The sequence below is a fragment of the Monodelphis domestica genome, chromosome 5 (assembly GCF_027887165.1).
Source record: "Monodelphis domestica isolate mMonDom1 chromosome 5, mMonDom1.pri, whole genome shotgun sequence".
Lineage (NCBI taxonomy): Eukaryota > Metazoa > Chordata > Mammalia > Didelphimorphia > Didelphidae > Monodelphis > Monodelphis domestica.
In genome coordinates, this window is record NC_077231.1 from 70,341,922 (window position 1) to 70,362,152 (window position 20,231).

General features: G+C 33.8%; 1 protein-coding gene across 8 annotated transcripts in view; it reads right to left on the bottom strand.

Moving 5' to 3' along the window:
* The window catches only part of CEP290 (centrosomal protein 290), a 111,325-nt gene that overhangs the window by 53,818 nt on the left and 37,276 nt on the right, over positions 1 to 20,231 (bottom strand). For all 8 annotated transcript variants that reach the window (XR_008912099.1, XM_056798612.1, XM_056798610.1 and 5 more), the window contains 12 exons: positions 17,060 to 17,199; positions 14,908 to 15,072; positions 14,338 to 14,487; positions 13,391 to 13,506; positions 12,392 to 12,494; positions 12,064 to 12,294; positions 10,127 to 10,300; positions 9,616 to 9,727; positions 7,509 to 7,714; positions 5,424 to 5,575; positions 1,504 to 1,615; positions 111 to 566 (listed from right to left, as the gene is read on the bottom strand). Coding sequence is in view for 7 of the 8 variants with exons in the window: in XM_056798612.1 (XP_056654590.1) it covers positions 111 to 566; positions 1,504 to 1,615; positions 5,424 to 5,575; positions 7,509 to 7,714; positions 9,616 to 9,727; positions 10,127 to 10,300; positions 12,064 to 12,294; positions 12,392 to 12,494; positions 13,391 to 13,506; positions 14,338 to 14,487; positions 14,908 to 15,072; positions 17,060 to 17,199 (2,117 nt within the window). In the remaining variant the exon portion in view is untranslated. The remainder of the gene's footprint in view (positions 1 to 110; positions 567 to 1,503; positions 1,616 to 5,423; positions 5,576 to 7,508; positions 7,715 to 9,615; positions 9,728 to 10,126; positions 10,301 to 12,063; positions 12,295 to 12,391; positions 12,495 to 13,390; positions 13,507 to 14,337; positions 14,488 to 14,907; positions 15,073 to 17,059; positions 17,200 to 20,231) is intronic.

Here is a 20,231-nt window from a genome sequence, read left to right on the forward strand (position 1 = left end):
ACCAGTATTAGTTCCTAGGCCTGATCTACAAGGGTACATTTTGACATCTTAAAATGACTGACTAAAGTAGAATCTTACAGAAATCCTATGTAAGAGCAGAAACAACATACCTTCTGGGCTCCCCTGGCATCCTTTAATGTGCTTATTAGCTCCTCAAGGCCTTTTAATTTTAATTCCAGCTCCAGTGTTTTGTTTTCCATGTTTCGGCGCTCTTCCTGACAAGTCCGAACTTCTTGCATGACTTGTAGTTTGTCATTCTGTAGCTGAATCATTGTTTTGGAAAATTTTTCTTGCTGCGCCAAGGGCAGGGTACCACTAAACTGTCGTCGCAGAGACTGAATGGTGCGGCGCAGATGCTTCGCTCTATTTCTCCCTTCCAGACGGGCAAAATACAGACTCTGCTCCTTCTCATCAAGCTTTTGCTCAAGACGCAAGTTGTAAGTCTCAATCTTCTGCAGCTGGGAAGTTACTGATTCCAACTTGGTAACAGAAGTAGCTTCACTAATTTGCAATGCAACAATATGCTGATGCAACTTGGCAATAAGGGCTTTTTCATCTGACTGTGCCTAGTGCCAAAGAAAATTGAGGTTGATAAGTAAGAAGATGAAATTGTACCCTTACTTCATCACCAAATTCAAATTTAACAAATTCTGCGAAGATTTCCTCAGCTAGAAATGAATTCTTCCTAATCCTTAGGCTATTGCATTAGCATTTTACAATTACTATACATATTTCAACTTCCTTAAAAAAAACTATAAAAATGCCCAAGGACAAGGATTGTTGTCTTGTTTCTCTACCTTGTCACATAGTTTGGTGATATGTCTCACATCTGTTGGTTAATACATTTTCATTGAAATCAAAGTTTAAGTTTTTCCATGTAAAAGTATAATGTATGGATGTGTTATGATATACTACTCAAATTCAAGTACAGCATTTACTATAATAACCTACAAAGACTGTTCTCTGATATAAGTTTGAATCATCTGATGAGAGAATCTCAGTCAGGAGACTTTAATTCTAATTCTGACATCATTAAGCAGTCATGGAATTTGGGGATACCAAAATAATTGCTTTGAGTATATATAAAATGCATATAACAACATTAGCCCTATTTTTACTGGTATTATGTGGTTTTAATGGGGGAAAAAAGGCACATGAAGCCATTTAGAGTTTTTTTAAAAGCTATGTTAAAAAACAAACAAAAAACCAACTGGTACCCTCAGATAGCTTTAAAGCTTTTCTGCTGTTTATTCAGCATTATCTATCTTGTAATCAGCCTAAGAGTCTATTAGATCAATTTAATCAACTGTCCATTCCTTCCTGACTCCCTTTTGCTCCCACAACTTTTCTATACCTGAGAAATTTAGTTGTAGAGTGTTCTAATCAGTTCTTACCAGACTCCCACAAAGGATGAATAGACTCAAAGTTTGTAAATCATCCCCAACTTAATTTTTAAGAATTAGTAACTTCATGCCTTTCCTGAAGAGTTGGTACCATACTCACCTGGTAGTCTAATACTTGCATTCTCAGAGATTCCACCTCCTTTTCTCTGGATTGCTGATGTGAATTTAGAGCTTCAACTTGATTCCTGGCTATATCAGAAATCTGCTTCAGTCTAGTAAGTCATACAAAGATACAGTAATAAAGATTAGGCATTTAATAATTTCCTAAAAATAATCAGAAAGTTGAGTTTTTATTCTTTAAAACAATTCTTTGGTAAGTAGATTCTCTATGAATAGCATATCTGATATGCAGTGTTTTGAGTAAGTATACATTATAATATTCAGACAAAAAATCAACAAGATGGCAGATCACTTACCCCAGGTCTCACTAGAAAGGTAAAAGGTCTAGATTTGTAATTTCATTCATACAAGAAAGTTTCTTTAGAGAGTTTCCTGGAGCACGTTTAAGGTTGTAACTTGTCAAGGGGCATAAATAAAGTCTATGTTGGAGGCAGAACTTGAACTCAGATTTTGTTGAGTTCATACCTAGGATCCATGTTAGAATTCTCTTTTGCTCTAAAAACTTCATCAGGTCAAGTCATTCTCTGTTCCCCAAAGAATATCAAGAAGGAGGGCACTATGGCTTTTGCCTAAGTAGCCCTTAATTTGGAGAACCTTGAAAACTGGAGACTGAATGCAGAATCCAATTCCCACTACCCTCATTCCTATAAAATGTGGCATATACAGTAATAAAGCTGAACCTGAAAAGGAAATGAGAACCAAGGGAAGAACTGAGTCAAGGGGCCACTGTGAGTAGTCCTAGCAAATCTAAAGTAAAGGGGACAGAAACCCAGCTGGAGCCAATGCTTTGTCCACTAGCTACTGTGGATAATGACCAAGACCACTGAAGTCTAAATATCCCAGTGGGGAAAAGGTTGAGAAAAGTGCAGAGCCAACTTACAGACTAGGGGTTTCTCAGAAGAAACTGACAAATAAAAAAATCTGAATGCCATGGAAGTAATAAAAGAAAACTACCTAGAATTTTGGAATACAGAAAACAAAGCATCAAAGGAATCCATATATCACCTCTAATACTGAAATTTATACACTTCAAACTAAAATACTTAGAGTAGCTAAATGTATTGCAATAATAAGCAAATTCCATTAGCAACAAGATAAAAAATTTTCATATATAAAGGAAATTAAATTCAAATAATATAAGATTGTGCCCCATCCATTAGAAATAGCAAAAGGGAAGAAAATAAATATACTCTAGAAAGGAAAAGTGCTCAAGATGCACTTTGAAATGATACACCTTGTAAATATGAACCTAATCATAAATTTTGTAAAACTATTCAACAAAAGAAGTATATGAGAAATTCCTGTAAAACAATACAGACACAAGCAGAATATTCCATCTGTAAAATATTTACATTTGTAAAAAACAATAGAAATAAAAGAAAAATAACAATAAACAATAAACAATAGAAATAAAAGAAAGGTTAAATAAGTGTAATTACCAAAGAAAGTATAAGTAAGGGAAAAATTATCTTGGGTTTAGAGATCATTTAAAAAAAATGAAAGAAAAGGAAAAGGATTGATCTAGGAAAGAAAAAGAAAAGACCATCAAAAGATTTAAAATGGACAAGAGGATAAACATATAAAGAAAATTGAAAGAAAAAAAGTGAAAATAGAAGAACAGAAATGAAGGATCCAATCAAACCCCCAAAGAGGTGAATCAATGGATTTTGTTAGATAAAATTGCAGCAGGGAAGGACACATTCATAGGAAGAAGGGAGGCAGAGACAGAGAGGAATAAAAAATGTCCTCATTAATACGTGGGTAAAGAGCAAAGGGATAATGATATCTATGGTCTCTCAACAGGAAGGAATGAAGGAGAATGGTAAAAGCAGCATAAGAAATCAGAAACTAGGAAAATCAAAGGAAAGGGTCTTAGTTTAACACAAGATAGGTAGGGTACTCCCACGAGGCAAGAAGTACAACAGGAGATGAGGAGCTTACAATGAACATAATATTAGAATTAGGTACTTCACTGGGAAATCACCTCTTAAAGCAGCAGTTCTCAACCTCTCAATTTGTAGCAATGAGAATACATAATGCATATCAGGTATTTACATTCCAAATCATAACTGTAGCAACATTACAGTTTTGAAGTAGCCACCAAAATAATTTTTTGGTTTGGGGTCACTGCAACATGAGGAACTGTATTTCGGGGTCATGGCATTAGAAAGGTTGAGAACTACTGTCTTAAAGTGTTGTGACTCTAAGGACAATGTCCTGCTCCAGTTGAAGGAATGAGAGCACTCCTAAAGGCAAATGGTAACAGTGGGTTTGAAGGGATTAGGCATGGATACACCCATAAATCAAAAGATAAAGGAATTCCCAGACAATGAAATAACATTAATATTAAAGATGGTAGTACCAAATAGCACAATATTTAAATTTGCAGGGAAAAAATTATCTGAATTAAAAAAAAAATATCATTATGATAAAAGAAAACTTTTCAATATTTCTTTCTTAGAGTTGGATAACTCTAAGAGAAAGGTAAACAAAAGTGAAACTATACATCAGAAAAAACACTATGGGGGAATTTGGAGCTGGGAGATTTTTGCTGACTTCTGAATGGAACCACCAAATAATATACATATTTACTGGCGCAATATGGAATAAACTTCTTAAGGCACAGAAAAATTATAAGTAAGTGTTAAAAAATAGAAATATCTTTTACCAAATATAACACTAAAAACAAATAGTAATTATACAGGGAACACAAGCAAAAGACACAAAGATTAAATAGAGAAAATCTTAATAACAAGTAAAGAAAAAAATCAAAGAAACAATTACTATTTGATCCTTAGACAACAATCTAAAATTTTTGAGATCCAACTAATGCAGTTCTCAGATGAAAAATTCTTTTTCCTATAAATACAATTAATGAAATAGAAAAAGGAAAGGTAACAAACTAAATATGTAATTTAAACACATTTAAAAAGAGAATTAATTTTTATATTTGGGTAGAACATATCCTAATAGTTATGTATTTTCAGTTAAAAAAATACAGTTTCCATATCACCTCCTTTTCTCAACAACCTTACAAAATGATTAAAGGATTCAGAATTAGACTTCTTTTCCTTTTAAATTCTTTAGTGCATTTAAAAATACTTAAGAAAATATATCTTTGTTTTTGAGGTTGAAAGAGAGATAGGGAATTCATTACACTATTTAGAAGCCTTGAAGATTAGGTTCAAATTTAAAAATCATCCCCATTGGAAAATTCATTGTAAGAGGGGTGAGAGATGATTTTTTTCCCTGTTCCTTGCCAATATCTTCTGTACAACTTCCAGAATGAGCCTACAATTTATATACTTATAACATCAAGAATATTTTTTTACCCTTTAGGAAAATGTATTTGATACATGAATGTTTCTATAACTGTTTTAGGAGGATCTAAGTATTTTCATTCTCTTCTGATATGGTAAGGTTTCAATGAACAAACAGAAGGCTGAAACCAAGGATATAAGCAAACACTTGCTGACCTTATATGTATGTGTGTATGTGTGTGTGCGCACTCTCTCTTCGCTTTGCCCCTCAGCTGGGATGCTCTGTGACCTTCTACCTTCAACCCCCTCCCCCTAAAATATTTTAAATAAAAAAGTGAAAGTGGAAGCAGAAATTATTACTGGGGGGTGGGCAGACCACTGCTCCTGCAGCAGACCTCCAGCAAAACTTTGGGTTGACCTTAGATAACTGAAACTATAGAAAGAGAAACTGCAGATAAGGGGACCTTATGTTATTTAAATGTAAAATATGCATATATACATATACATATACATATATATGTAGAAGTTTAAACTTTAAAAATGATTCCTAAGAAATAGTATTTTTTATTTTCAAAAGATACTTAATGACTTTATAATTAAAAGGAATGATTTGATGACTATAAGGTTTCAAAGTACTTACTTGGACACTTCTACCTTCAATTCCATTTCACTCTTTTCTAACTCTAGAATCCGTTGTCTATCAGCATCACTCACTTCCTTACTCACACTCTCAGCCAGTTCATCTCTTAAGGTTTTCTCTACTTCTTGTGCAGCCAAGTTGATTTTAGTAAGCTTAAAAAAGGTACAAAAAGAAAAGTTGATTTTGGCATATATGACTATCTTTTCCCTTTTTCTCCTTATAAAATTTAACCACGTTCCAATGTTCATTGCTAAAATGTTTTTGAAAAATTTCAATGACTTTTATAAGAATATACATCTCAAATCCCTTCTAGTTCCACTATGAAAGAGGCAACATGAATGGGGAACCCTTCCCCTTAAATCTCTCTTGTGGTTTCTTTAGGTGTGTCAACAGAAAGTCTGTGCTCAGGAGGAATCAAGAGGAGTTTATTTTCTCAGAGTGTGTGTAATTACAACACATATCTAACTACATTTTACTAGATACCTTTCAGGTCAAACAATAGTTGTTTACAATTCAACACACACACACACACACACAACACATGCACATACACATGTAACACCAATAAACCAAACTAACTAAAGGCATCAACTCTGCTTCTTGTTCTTCAGCATAAATGGCAAAAAGAGGATTAATGACAAAAACAAAACTCCCCCATACAGCATAGGGCTATAGAGACAAAACTGATGGAGAACTCAGAGGTCATCAAATTCCAACCTCCTAAGATTACAGATAGGGAAACCAAAGCTCAGAAAAGATAAATGATTTGTCCTAGTTCACACAATTAGCTAATTTCAGACTGTATATGAATCTCAATTCTCTGTTTCCAAAGCCAACCTGTTTTCCCAATGTTTCAGGCTTCTTCCCCAAATAGTTATTAACAGCACCTTTCTAGTGGAAAAGAACTGGAAACAAAGTAAGATGCCTATAAACTTAGGACTGGCTAAAAAAATTGTGGTACGTGATGATAATAGAATAATACCACAGCATTGTAAGCAATGATGAATATGGAGAAGCGTAGGAAGAACTGAATTTACATGAAATAAACAATAACCAGGATTAGAAAAAAATATACAATGGTGAAAATGATTAATTAGAAACAACAACAACAACAATAAAACAAGAGAAAAAGAATGTTGTAAAATTACAATAATCAAGGTTATTCCTCAAAGAAGAGAAGTGAGAGGCAACCTTCCATTACTTCTGTGTAGAATTGAGGACCTTGAGTCTGAAATACTACATGTAATATCAACATTTTTCTCAATGGTTTTGCTGACCTTTTTCCCCCCTCTTCCTCTTTTTTTTATCCTTTTGAGAGCTAGATGACAAATAATATTTAACCTATTTATTATTTATACTACAATACTTAACAGTCCTCCCACCCCCAATTTCATTATAGATATTGATTTTCAGAAGCAGTGCATTTTAACTCAATCATAATAGTATAATAATGATGATTAAGCTGTACACATACTTAAAATTTTTCTATGCTCAGTGCCTAGACCTATTAACCTCATATTTTCTGTTATAAGATCCAAACAAACCTCATTAGATCACCACTTGGGATATCAGAAGGGGAAGAGCAACATTTTCACAGGTTGTTTAATATACTGGCAATTATAGTGAGATGGATATTCTGCAAAAAATAATTTTAAAAAATTTAAACATTTCAACAATGAGAACTGACAGGAATGTGGTTAAAATTTGACAGGATAATCTAATTTTAAAAGAAATAAATTTGTCAGTACAAGTTTAAAAAACATTCTAATCTAAATGCATATAAATAGCATCATGATTAAAAATACTCTATTTCAATCCTTTCTGCATATCAGATTTAAATATATGATGTTTGACTAATGATAAGTACTTAACTCCAAGGACAGTTGCCAGAGCTAAAACAAATGTTATTTTGTGATTACTCAATTTTAGATTTCAAATTTATTACCTAACAATAAGGTATTATCTTCAGCTGCTGTTTCTGAGACAACTGAAAGACTGGATTAGGTTAAGTGATGCCAGTTATAAGAAGTAAACTAGCCTGATTTTCTCTGCTCTAACTAAAGGATAAAAATTGAAAGGTCCAACCTCAGAAAATTTGGTTTCCAGTTCCAAATTACGTTCTTCCACTTGTTTTAATGAAGTCCGTAAGTGCTCATGCATTTTTTGAGCATGTTCAGCCCGCTGTCTTTCATTCAATTCCTTCATTTCCAGCATTGTAATCTTTTTTGAAATGGACACAATCTCACTGTTTGTTAAAGCTTTTTGAGCTTTATCCATGGTCGATTCACTTTCTGTAGTCAATAATAATAAAGTCAAATCCAATGGGTATTTTAAAAAGTTAAGTCAAAATGCAGGACATATGAATGTAAAAAAAGTAAGACGAGATAAATAGGGAGAATTTATGGTGAGGTCCATTTTGGACTTAGGTAATTTCCTTCATTTTAAAATCTTATTTACCAAAGTTCTGAACTATAAAATATTTCCCCAATGCCATGAAATCACTCTCAGTCAATATTTCATATTTTAAAACTATGGGTAATACTTGGTCACAAACTTTATTCCTCAGTTGTGAGACTCAAGTGACATGGTTTTCTAAGTTCATAAGCAAGAAAGTGCTAGAGCTAGCTCAACCAAGCTTGCAAGAGGTGATTACTAAATTTTCAGATTACTTTATGTAAGTTCCTTCTTTTGGTGTAGCTTGTAACTCCATCATGTCTCCTTATTCTGTATCAATCTCATCCAGGTCTTTTTGCAAATCCCACCTAAGGTTCCTCCTTCCCTCATTGCACTGGAGCCTTCATCATATGTTTTTAATAACTTAGGGGGCCCAATTTAGCACTAGTTCACCGCATCCCTTATTCTTGTTATATGACTAGCCATCTCCTTTTTTAATCCTACATGCACTACTTGACGTCTTTTACACTATTCACATATAAATTATCATTTAAGTGGTTTACCTCAGAAAAAAATGTCTAAAAATTCAAAATTTCAAATCACGCAAATTAAATAATGTCTATTAAAATATTATCCATTTGCTGATACGAACTAACCTCAACACTCTTTTTAAAAATTTTATTTAGTCAATTTTTGACACTCTTAAATAATGCTTAATGTACCATATTGCCCTATACATAGATTTTATTTTCACCCTAGATCTGTGGGGCCCTCAGTAGGCCACTGAACTTCTTGATGCTTTGGATGACCTTAAGACTAAGATCGGCAGTGGAAGGGCCAACTTGCATAGGGAGAAGGAGTTTCTTCAAAAGGTGCTCCCTAAAGACACATGAAATCACAAGTCCAGTCCAAAAAACAGAGATGATCAATCAATACATGGAATTTAGAGAAGCTTGAGATGACAGAATATGATGAAAAGGAAAGCACGGAGAACCATAAAAATAAGATATGCCATGACAACGATGACGATGTATGGGAAGGAAAGCTGAACATTCCATAACTGGATGTGAGTGGAGAAAATGCACTTTCCCTAATTCACCATATTTGTCAATGACCATGATGTTTCAAGGGGCTGCACAAAGGCAGAACCAAAACCTGCCGGTGATCAGAGAGCTTAATCAGGGCAGAGGTACAAACATGAGCTAAAAAATTACACAAGATAATTTGAGGAGGGAAAGAACACTACCAATGTAGTCAATTAGGAAAGGCTCATAGATAGGAGATTATCAGATCAGTACTTTGGCCAGAGATACCAAGATGGCAGATCTTAGGTACTAACAATAAAACTGTGATTGCCAATGATTTTCAAAAATCCATTAATGGCAGAAAGGTAGCTAGAAGTCTGAAAAATAAATTCTTTTAGAGACTATTCTCAGAGAGTTCATAACTAATGTAGGTGCCTAATATTTGTGACTTTTTAATAAATATAACCCCCTTTCAAAACATTCACAACCTGTGTTGACTTAATTCTACAACTACAAAATGGCAGATATTTCATTATAAATTTACCAAGAGATATAGTTTTTCAAAAAGAAATTCTGAAGACCCATAAGGTCTTAATATGGTACATTTATTGTAGAAGAAATCACCATACATTGTATAGTTTAAATGATTAAACTGTCAATACAAATAAGTGCTATTTCCCTTGTGTAAGCATATTTCATTCTAAATTCATATTCAAAAATAACTTTAAACAACAAGGCATTACATCATATTCATCCCATGAGCAAAGACTTGCCTAATTTAGTGACTTGTTCCCATGCTTGTTCTAGAGTATGAAATTTTTCCTTGGTGATCTCCAGTTCCTTACTTATAACATCTATTTGTTCTTTCAGAGATGTATTTTCACACTGAACAAGAAAGAAATATCTCTCAGTAACTAAAGAACAATTCATACCCCAATATCATTATTACAATATAACCATCAATTATTATTAATGTTAGGACAAGTGCCCTTTCATTCATGCAATCTTCTCTTGCCTCCCCAGAGCTTGCTCACTCCCTTTAAATTCCTATAACTACTTATAAGCCCTTTCTGTGAACTTTATCTTATAATATTTCATGCTGTGGTTGTTTGCAATTGTGTCTTTATCCCCTACCAGGTGAGCTTGATAAACCTGGATTTGCTGAACTCCCCTACTAGTCCCTTGAAGAGAAAGGAAATGAAATCTGAAAGATTTCCAAGAATGGAAAATACTTATACAAAAGATAATTTAGTTTCTCAAGAATCAAGAACCATATAATCTTACCTCCAAGAACTGCAAACTAATCATTCTCTGGACAAGCATATTATCTTTTTGTAGCATGTCCCTATACTTAGCAGTCAGTTCACTATATTGCTTATTGGCCAATTCAAGTTCCGAGAGAGGGACACTATTGTCTATAAGTTTTTGGAGTGCTGCAATCTTGAAAATGGCTGTTTCCTATATAAATAAGAACCATAATGTTATATTTTGGTACTATTCCTTTTAAAGATAGATCTAATTTTCATTTTTTTAAAATTATATGATGTAGAGGTAAATCAAAGTTGATTAGAATGCAATTTTAAAAAAAGATAAGAAAATTCTTATTTAAATGCAATGTCCCTTAAAAATCACCAGTCATATTGAAATTTCTTTTATTAGAAATTTTTTCTTAAGATTTGTATCAGATATATTAATATTTATTGAAACTGAATGACATAAATTAGTATTGAGAATTACTTAATTTTTAAGCTCCTTGTAAGTGCAATTCTGTCATATATCATTTTATATAAAAATTAAGCACATTAATAATTTCAAAAACATTTCTTATTACAATAAATATCAAATCAAAGTATTTTGCGAATATATCACTCTGAATCAATAAATGCCTTTCTCAAGGCATATTTTAAGACTACAAAGGGAAATTTTATAGCAAAAAAGCAATGAAGTTGTTTTATAACACCTGAATACACACAAGTGAAGCCACACAAAGACACAGCTCAGCTTTGGCTAAGAATCAAATATAGGCTGAATGATACCACAAGCCAAATATCTTGTTAACTCAAAAGAAAATGCTTTTTTAGTGTCATAATTCATCTTGTTCAATATAGAAATAAAATTCTAAGAAGGATATTGGAAAATCAAACAATAACTCAGTTTACTACCTGTCCAAAATAGTTCTAAGATATTATATAAACTTACACTACTATGTCTTTAAGGAGAATGTAGAAAAAAATGGCTAACTCTCCATTACCATTATTTCTAAATACCACCACATATTATTAATATGATTGAGAGAGGGTAAAGGAAAGAGATAAAAGAAAAATCAAGAAGGAAATTTCTAAAAGTGAAGGATTATGGGAGACTAAAAACTCATGGCAATAACTTGTCCAAGAGCTCCAATTGTTTGATGGATGGAGAAATAGAGAAGTTTAAAAACAATAATTCAGTTCTTCTATCTGCATTTTTGAATTCCATTCCTCTACTGAATAGGTGCAAATCACTCCAGAATACTTCTCATTTTATCTTTTATTTTTGTACAAAAGACTACCTTTTTATTTACCTTCCATTCTTCCACCCCTACCCAATATGTCCCTGGATTAATCAAGGCTAGAGAGAGAAGGCATAATTCCAACTCTTTTTTTCTTCCACATAAAACTTTTTATAATCATTCTGCTCCTTGCCAAGACCATTTGGTATACTTACAAGTTTCTAGATTCTCAAGAGAAGAACTAGACTGAAGAGTCTAGCACAAAGAGGAAAGTCATCACCTTTATTTAGTGACAAAATCCATTTGTAGTAAATGGGATATAAATTGTTCTCTTTTTCAACTAGAATCTTTAATTATTTACAAAAAACATCATTGTTGTTTAGTCATTTTTCATTTGTGTCCAACTTTGTGATCCCAATTAGGGTTGTCTTGGCAAAGTACTGGAGTGGTTTGAACATATTTGAACAAAGAAAGGTGAGTCTTCATGACTCCAGACTCAATGGCTAACCACTTCACAACAGAACTTCCCCCTGTTCATCACTAGGACTACAATAAAATCTTAAAGGTTGACAGTCTTGTTGTATATCACTCTTTAAATGAAGATGATGCCTCCCCCCCATTTTGTTTACTTAATTTCTTTTTTTTTAACTTTCTTATAAGTAATATAAATTCACAAAATTGCAAAATATAGAGATTAAATGTTCTGAGAAAAGATATTTAAGAGCAAGGCTACCTTAAACTGTTGTAAATGGCCAATCCTGTCTCCAACTGCAGCCTCCATGGCTATCAGTTCATTCTTCTGTTTACCATTTTCTTTTCTTAAATGCCGTTCCATTTCCATTAAAGTTGTATATTGCCTTATCAGAGACTTTTCATTAACTTGTAAGACACTGATTTTCCTACTATTTTCAGAAAGGAGTTTTTTTGTCTCATCAGCATCCATCTGGAGAGCATTAAGTAAGTTCTGTATAACAAGTAACAAACATTTCAATTATTCATTGCTTTTAGCCATCCAGAAAGGCCCCTCAGCTAGCACTGTCCAGTTATTTCAGACCACCTACATTATATTCCTTTACTTTGACAGCATCTTGTTCAACTTGATCCTCAAGCTTTTTCTTCTCCTCTCTCAGTTTTTCAGATTCTGTTCTCCAAATTTTCTTTTCACTGAAAGAAGAAGAACAAAAATCTAGTGTATTTAGTTGTTTCATTTTATGAAGTAACATTTGAGGCTACTGATGATTTAAAAATTCTGGAAAAGAACAGAAAGAAGTAGAGTATATGGTGAAGTGGTATGGGCAGTTCAAATTCTATTCTTCTAGAATTTTTCATGTTCTAGAAGCTATGACAAAAACAAGGTAGAAAAGCTCTTTTATTTAATTATTTCTATTCTGACCAATGAATTATTATATTTCAAAACTTTTCAAAGATTACATGTAATCTAAGATTATATTATATTAGGTCAGATTTATACTCTTCAGCCTAAAATAATGAGATCTTCAATATTTTGAATCCATCCTAATATGTAAAGCTAAATATTTGTCTACTAAAAAAATTCTCCACACAAAAAGGTTAGAAAATAATTAGTAGGAAGAAAAAAGCTATTCTTTAAAATGGCTATCATAGACAGCAAAGAAAACTGTTTATTTTCCTATAAAATGGAAAGCAGTAAGAAACTATTACAACAAAAATGATGGCACAAAATAGTTCAGGGCAGTTGCAATTACTTGTGTGTGCATCTATGTGGACATACATGCTCACATGCTTATGAGGAAAAACTTTTGGTGATAATACTTATGTCAAAATTAGTTATTTATCTGAATAATCATTTTCACTTAATTTCACTATGAATAATACATTCTAATTAAAATAATGACACTTGCCTATGCTAGGAGTTAACAGTTAAAAACTTAATGTATAAGAAGTTAATACATAAACACAGCTGAATAGCAAATCAATATTTTAAATACTGAAGATATTGAATACAAACATTTTTCATTAATTCTAATTTTAAAATTTGTGTCAGCTCCCTCCCTTTCCTCCATGAAATTCCCCAATTGTACCTTAGATATTCTTTATATAACAAGCCTTGCTGATGTCGGACGACTGCAAATTTCCTATTATATTCTTCAAGTGAATCTTCTAACTTTTTTAGCATATGTTCTTTGTTTTCTAGTTCCTAAAGGTTGTGTTAGAAATAAAATCGACAAAATCAAATCGTAGAATCAAGGTTTCTCTCACCTTAGTGTCATTTAAACTTGAAGGTACAATACTTGAAAGTACTGCCATAAGATACAAACAAAAAAAACATAAAAGAGACACATTTCACTATTTTGAATGATTTACTAAAATCAGATACTCAAAAAGTAAATTTTTTTAACTGACAAGAAAATAGATGTAACAAGTATTATGCTTATGTAAATGATTACAAATAATTATACCTAATAACTACCTAACTCTTCATGATATAAATTAAGTGAAAGGGAAACAAGAGTGGGGAAAATAATTTTCTTTGTTCTTTGAGTAAATTCCTTAATTAAAACAATGAAAAGCTTCTCTCCCCTTCCATGCTGCTCAATTTTATCTTAGTCCATTTAGAGGAAGAATGGAATCATCAAAAGAATGATCCATTGTAAACTGCAGTCAGTGAAAAAAGCAGGAATGATAAATGTTTTTATTTAAAATGTTCTTCTTAGTGGTTGAACCTGGAAAGGAGGAGACATATTTGCCATCACTGACTTCAGAAGATGTCAGGCAAACTCAGTTCTCTCTGACCTTTTGCTTTTCTAGTTCTCTTTATGACAGTTACTCCTTATCTGCAATCTACCATCTCTCTCCCATAGCTAGCTCAAAGATCAAGATGGAGTGAACATACCTGGTGTAGATGAATCAGTAAAGTATATCTAAATTTACTAATATATGCCTATGTAAAGAACTTAAAGAATCCCTAAATAATGACCTAAGATTAAAATAACAACAGAAATAATGTAATTTATTAAAATATAACTACCTGCAAAATATGTATCAAATATTCATTCTGAGAATTAATTATATTTGCACTAGATGGTGTCATCCCATCTGGTAGATCAACTCCTTTGAAAACAATATTTGATCCCTTTGCTTCACGTAAGAGACAGATTTCTTTTTCAAGATTTTCCATCTAAAAACAACCAGAAAAAAATTATCTTGAAATTCAATTAATACAATAAGATTGTCAGAAAAAATTCAGGATTAATATCTACACTGCTACACTTCACAGTGTACTCCGCTATCTTTTGGAGAAAGAAGATATGCAAATACAGTGCCTAGAATTAACTAAATTCATACTTTATGTCCTACTTAGATGAAGAGAGACAGCTATATTTTCCTTTTTAACTTCGCAGACCCAAATTCTACTAATATGTTTTCTGATTTCATAGTAGAAATAATGAAAAGCAATATTATCACAAACTATCAGCATAAATACCTACCTGTGGCTGTTTAAAAGAAAAAAAAAACATAAAAGCATGTACTAATTCAACTGTATCCATTCAATTTTTATAGGCTTTTCTACTAATTTTTCATTTTCCAAATTACATACCTTTAAATTTGCTTTTGCCAAATTTTGAGAATAATTTGTGGCTTCTTTCTGAGTTTCTTTAAGTTCATCTCTTAATTCATTATTTCGTCCTATAAGTTGGTCAACTTGGGCTTTCAAATGTAGGTTTGCATCAAAGATTCCCTCAGCATTCCTCGATTCTATAGCCTAATACAATATGAATATATTTAAGATGTGAAGAAAAATATTTAAATATTAGTAGAATATTAGTCTAATAATCTTTTTCTTAGACTGAATGGAACATTTTCCTTCGCAATTTTAATGCACATAGCATGCTAAGTTTGAATAATTTAATTACCTGTCAATATCCTATATCCTTATGAGCTTCAGTGGGTTGGTCATAATCAAATAAACAGAGTTCTGTACTGTCATTGACATTAAGGAATCCAAATTTTTAAAGCACTTAAGGCTCAGTCTTCAAGATAGCTCAGAGGGAAAGATTCCCCCTAAAAAGGTTAAGATCTGAAAATATGCTTTTATCCAGTGAAATCTAAACAAGAAGGCATTAGCAACTAGTCATGCTCATGCCTACTTTTCCATTTGTATAAAATATTTATGAATGATCATCAGGGTATCTCATTTCAATAAAAAGGGAACAGAAAGGCTTTTGAAAAAAATATTTTTCCAATGATTACATCTTTGTATTTATACCATAAGCTAAGCTATAAAATACATACAATCTCACTCTTTTATTTATTTAAAAAATTTAACAATAGAAGAACTTCCAATCTCAGAAGCTGTTCTTGAAATAAGGTATCTTCATTGAATATATAGTTACATATTTATGTTTACATGTGTATGTACACACACACAAACAAAATTATCTTGAAAACTGAACTAGATATACGACAGGGGACAACAGAAATATTGTTCAACAGTGTTAAACAATTCAACAATGCATATCGACACACACATCTAAGGTGTTTGAAATATAGGAGTATAATTACTTCCTATACCTGTTATATGACAATTCTCTCCAGGCTCCCCTCCAGACTTTCTTGGTCAAGCCAAGAAAGTGAACTCAAGTCAACAAAGTGACTACAAGTTAACAAAGGTCCCAAAAGCAGATGCTAAGAGGCTGTGAGCCACAGAAAGTCAGAGGCCTGGATCCATTATCTGGGCTTTCCTGTTTCTACTGATGAGACCTGTCAAAGCCCTGAAATCCCTTGCTTTCCTTATCTATAAAATGAGGGGCTTGGACTACATGGCCTGTGAGGTCCTTTCATTCTCCAAATTAATGATCCTATGCTCTGGAAGCTTCTGTAAAGATGACAAAGTTCTAATTATGTTATGTCTTGTCACCTAAGGATCCAGGTGACTCATTACTAGAAGGAAGCTGGGTGAAACAGGAAATAGCGCACTGGATCCAGAATCAGGAAGACCATGAGTTAAAGTATAGCTTCAGACATTTATAAACTCAGGCAAGTCATTTGGTCTTTCTGCTTTGTATCCTCACCCTTAAAATGGGGATAATAATAGCACCTCTTTCCCTAGGAGAAATTCTGTGAGGCTAAAATATAATTATATTAGTGATAATAGAAAACTGGTGAACACATTTTTTTTTTCTTGGCCACAACAACCTCTGAAATAATTTCCTAATTCAGGGAGTTTCTGCTCTCTTTTAAAGTGCCACAGTAACAATGCAGTGATTCTGTACAACTTGGAGGAATCTACGAGAAAGAACACTATCTACATTCAGAGAAAAAACTGTGGGAGTAGAAAAACAACTGCTTGATTACATTGGCCAAGGGGATATGATTGGGGATATACACTCTAAATGAATATCCTAGTGTGCAAACATCAACAACAGGGAAATAGATTTTGATCAAGGACATATGTAATACTCAGTGGAATTGCGCGTGGGCTACGGGAAAGGTGAGGGGAGGGAAGGGAGGGAAAGAATATGATTCTTGTAACCAAGGAAAATGTTCTAAATTGACTAAATAAATAATAAATTAAAAAAAAAATAAACTTCCACAGTAAATATATATATACCAAATACCTAATTGTCATATGCTGGGTGATGGCTGTTTTCCCCAAAACAGTAAGATACAAAAGAATAAGAGAAAAACTTCCAAAAGCAATAGTCTTAAAAAAACCCTAAAATAAATATATCCATATAAGAAAAACTTACATTAACTAATTTTTCAAGACTAGGAATGATCAGAGGTGTTTCTCCTTTACCACCAGGTTCTATCTGCATTTCCTTGATAGTCTGCAATATTTCTTTCAAACCTTCTTCAAGTTGTGCTTTTTCATCCACAAGTTCTTTTACTGAAATTAAAAATAAATTTTTCTACTTTGAAGAAGATTTATCATAACATCAGCAAATTTTAATAAGTAACATAGATTGGTAAATTCTAATGGTATTTATAGTTCAAACACTGGTTAAACCAGATAACTTTTAAGGTCCCTTACTAACTTTGAGACTCTATAATTAAGAACATTTCATGTAAGGGCAGCTAGATAGAGTGCCAGGTCTAGAGCCATGAAGATATAGGTTCCAATCTGGCCTCACACACTTCTAGCTGTGTGCCCCCAGGGCAAGTCACTTTATCCCAATCTATTCCAAGAGAGAAAATACGGGTTTTAAAATAAATAAATATGATACTTCCGGGATAAGATGGCTGCAGTGTAGAGGCAAGGGGCTTCTCTCCTTACTACCTACTGATATAAAGCACCCCAAAAGGATAAAAACCAAAATCAGACAAGTGAAGGGGCTCTTCTGTAGGATGCAGCCTTGAAGTTAGGCAGGGTTAGGGGATTTCTAAGCTATAAGGGAGTAAAATTACTCCTACCAGAGCATGAGCTGATCATCCCTCCCCCAGTCCTCCTACAGCTTCAGTATCAGAGTGAGCATGGGGCAATCATTAGATTCCTGGGGGCTGGCTGAAGACAACACTGACTTAACCCAAAAAACTGAGACTTGGGACTCCAGGAGGCTGAGGATCATTGAGATTGAGAGTGGAGATAGGAGAGGGGCTGCATACAGCACACACAGAGGAGGCTGAAAAATGGCTGCAGGACAAAAACTACTCTGTGGCTCCATACAAAGACCTGCCTACCCTCCTCACTCAGACTTCTGACTGGGAAGGAAAGAAAGAACTAGCACAGAAATGGCCACCAATGCCCAGGAACTATAGTCTGCAACTACCAAAAAGAAAAAAAAAGAAAAAAGAAAGAAAAGAACCTTGACCCTGGATAATTTCCATGGAGAAAAACTCCAGACTACAGAGGAAATAGCAGAGGATGACAAACAAGAAAACACATTCCAACATTCCAAAAAAAAAAAATGGAAATTGGTCACAAGCTCTTGAGGAGCTTGGATTAGATTATGAACCAAGTGAGAAAGATAGAAGAAACTTGGTAAGAAGAGTGGGAAATAGTTCAAAAAGAAAATAACAATTTAAAAGATAGATTCTCCCACTTGGAAAAAGAAGTTCAGAATCAAATGAAATCATAAGCACATTGAAGACCAGAAATGACCTGCTGGAAGCCATGAAAAGCAGGATACACCAAACCAAAAAGGGAAATCAAAAAGTCATAGCTGAAAACCAATCTTTAAAAACTAGAATAGGGCAAGTAGAAGCTAATGATCTCACAAGACAATAAGAATTAATAAAGCAAAGTCAAAAGAATGACAAAATAGAAGGAAACATGAAATATTTCACTGGCAAAATTAAATACCTGGAAAATAGGTCTAGAAGAGACAATCTGAAAATCATTGGTCTACTGGAAAAGTGGTAAATAAACAGAAACCTTGACCTCATACTACAAGAAATTATTCAAGAAAAGTACCCAGATGTTCTTCAAAAAGAGGGCAAAATAGACATCGAAAGAATCCATAGATCATCCTCTACATTAAATCCTAAAAAGACAACCCTGAGGAATGCAATTGCCAAATTTAAGAGCTTCCAAGCTAAGGAGAAAAATATTACAAGAAGACAGAAAGAAACAATTCAGATATCAAGGGGTATTAATCAGGATTTCAATGATCCTTTGAATCAGAATTCTTTGGGTTACCGATTAGCAATTGAAGTGATATCAATAGATGTTTGTTTGACTTATGATGGTAAAAGCAAGTCAAAGAAGGTGAAGAGTTATGTTTGGTTTGAATTCAGAAAAAAGAGGGACTTTGCTCTAAAGTCCATAATGCTTGAGTATGTAGATTTGTGAAGGAAGAATGGAAGTTGTGTTCTGCCTTTTTAAGCAGAGGATTTTGAAGGAGAAGAGAGAGAGAGAGAAAGAGAGAGAGAGAGAGAAAGAGAGAGAGAGAGAAAGAGAGAGAGAGAGAGACAGACAGAGAGACAGAGACAGAGAGAGAGAGAGAGAGAGAGAGAGAGAGAGAGAGAGAGAGAGAGAGAGAGAGAGAAGGTGAAAGAAACCAGATGTTTTGCTCTCATAATTGGATCTTTAACTTAGGGATCATTTCTAGAACTGATTTAACTGATTTATGTAGTTTTGGAAAATCAAAATTCCTTAGAGAGATTCCTAACTGGCCTTGTCTGTATGAAGCACCCCCAAAGTGGAGAGAACCCCAGGCCTATAGCCCAAGATCTCAGTGCCTCTGAGGTGTATCCAAGACCTGAGGTTGTACTTGTAACCTTGTCATCTCTAGTTGCTTCTAGAGTAAAAGCGCTCATGGGAGTCACCCAGATGCCAGATTCCACCATAACCCCGGCAACCATCCCAGCCTGATGCTCTGGACACTGTCTACAGTCAATGCCTCTCTCTCCTAAGGACCTCTCTACGCCCATTCTCAGCTCTGAAGAAGTTACAGAAGACACATCGACGTCCCTTTTTCCCTTACATATTAGGAGAGGGGGGAGATGACATGGGCACTGTACCCCAGAAACCCAGGCCAACTATTATCAGGGAAAACTCCTTTGCCCTTGCATCCTTGTGACTCTTAAGCTAGAAACACCCAATGACCCCACCCAGGGTCCTGAGATGTTTACCCTCTTTTGTCCTCTAGATTTAAGGTGGACAAAGAAATGAATCTTTATGCCTCCAGGAAGACCCCAGTCAGATGACCACCCCACCCCACCAAATGCCTGAGGGACTAACATTCTGGTCACATCCACACCAGGACATAGCATCTAAAGTGTATATAAACCCCAGAACTGATGTCGTCTGGGGAACAGCCTCTCCATCCATGGAAGAACAGCCTTTCCTTTCATGACGTCCTCCCAAGGAACTTCCCCCCATCTTGCTGTTCTACCTTGCTATCCTCCTGGCCACTCTCAACATTAGTTCCTAAATTAATAAATATCTTTTTGTTTTTAAGCTAAAAAGAAAAAAAGAAT